The sequence below is a fragment of the Tupaia chinensis genome, unplaced genomic scaffold (genome assembly GCF_000334495.1).
Source record: "Tupaia chinensis unplaced genomic scaffold, TupChi_1.0 Scaffold000477_1, whole genome shotgun sequence".
Lineage (NCBI taxonomy): Eukaryota > Metazoa > Chordata > Mammalia > Scandentia > Tupaiidae > Tupaia > Tupaia belangeri.
This window is the reverse complement of record NW_006159986.1, coordinates 4023009-4024540: the sequence shown is the minus strand read 5'-3', so window position 1 is coordinate 4024540 and position 1532 is coordinate 4023009. Positions and strand designations below refer to the sequence as shown.

At 58.9% G+C, this 1532-nt stretch overlaps 1 protein-coding gene across 1 annotated transcript in view; it reads right to left on the bottom strand.

Annotated features, from left to right (window-relative positions):
• NAGLU (N-acetyl-alpha-glucosaminidase) overlaps positions 1-1532 on the bottom strand; it is a gene marked incomplete in the record, with an annotated part of 9058 nt that overhangs the window by 7223 nt on the left and 303 nt on the right. The window contains 2 exon segments of the mRNA XM_014590713.2: positions 381-528; positions 1428-1532. Of these exon segments, the coding sequence (XP_014446199.1) occupies positions 381-528; positions 1428-1532 (253 nt within the window).

Here is a 1532-nt window from a genome sequence, read left to right as displayed (position 1 = left end):
GGGAAAGAGACCTGTGAGCAGGAGAGGCCACTGTCACCCTTGTCACATGGATGAGGCTTTCCTGCAACCAGGGAGGGAGGGCCTTAGAAGGCTGTGGAGCAAGGCTGGCCAGAGGGAAGGGCAAGGACAGCTTGTGAGGAGCTTCAGCAGCCCCGGGAGCGGAGCACAGGGAGGGAAACCAAGAGCTGCCAGTGAGGCAGGGTCTACAGGCGTGGGGACTGGAGTGCTGGTCTACCATGAGACGAGTCTGTCCAGGAACGGGAGCTCTGATTTCCAGAACGCTGGATGCTCTGTGTGCCATGGTACTGAGATTGGGGCCAGGCACTTGGGGTGTCCCGGCAGTGGGCAGGAGAGTGTGGAGGGGCCAAGTGGGCACGCACCCGCTGCCAGATGGCCTCCTGGCCGCTCCAGGCCAGCGCCAGGTTGATGCCGTTTAGCGCCATCCAGTCAATCTCTTGCTCCCAGCGGGCCCAGTCCCACCACACGAAGGAGTAGCTCTGCGTGCACACGTTCTGGTAATAGCGGTACCTGTGGGCAGCAGCACAAGCTGGCACGTGTTCCTGAACGAGAGGAGGCCTCCCACCCGTGGGGTCCACTTCTCCAGAAGAGCTGGGAGGACCGCCTGGCTCTGACCTCCCCACCCCCATTTATCAGAGACAGGAAAGGTCTGAAACATGGCCCTTCTACTGGGATCCATCCCAGCTGTTGGTGAGATCCAGGGACCTGCCCACCTGCTCCCTATAACCCCTTAGGCCTCTTAGCCTGGCAGATTCTGGTAGGAGCTATTCCATTTTCATTCAACCCTGTGCAGTGATTCAGTGCCACATGGAAAAGTTGGCCGGGCCCGCACCATGTCATAGGAGGGAGACAGATGTGAGAGCATCTCTCCCAGAGTAACAACAGCCAGAACAGAGGCTGTGAGGTGGGCACCCTTCCTCAGCATCTTCAAAGAGCCAGCAGAGGGAATGACAGTTACTAATCACCAATGATCTTTCCAAGTGTTCAGATGGGCCAGCTGTGGCTCTCAGATGCGAAGTGACCCACTGCGCCATGACTGTTACAGACAGAGATAGGATTTCATAGTGGTTAAGGCACTGGACTCACATGTGGTGGACTACAGTTCAAGTCTCAGACCTGGCGGCTTGGAACTCAGCTGGGCGCATGAGTTTGGGCATATGCATACCTGCCCAAAGTCCCAAGAGGAGACTGGAGGAGAAGGGATTGCAGGGTAGCCATCCCCCTGGGGAGTCACTCCATCTCCTGTGAGCTCAAGTGCCCTATAGCAAAAATCTCTGAAAAAAGGCAGAGCTAGGATTTGAAGGCAGACTGGACCCTAAGGCCAACGCTTCGTTCAAGGCGCCCACGTTCCTCTAGACCAAGGCAGCGCGGGAGCGGGGCGGGGCCACTCGGGGTGGTCAGGGCTGTACCTGTTGGGCGTGGCCTCGATCAGCTCTCCCGGCACAGCGGGCAGAGGCCGAGGCAGGCGCAGCTGCGAGCCCGACCAGGCCACGTGGCAACCGCAGAAGTCGCGC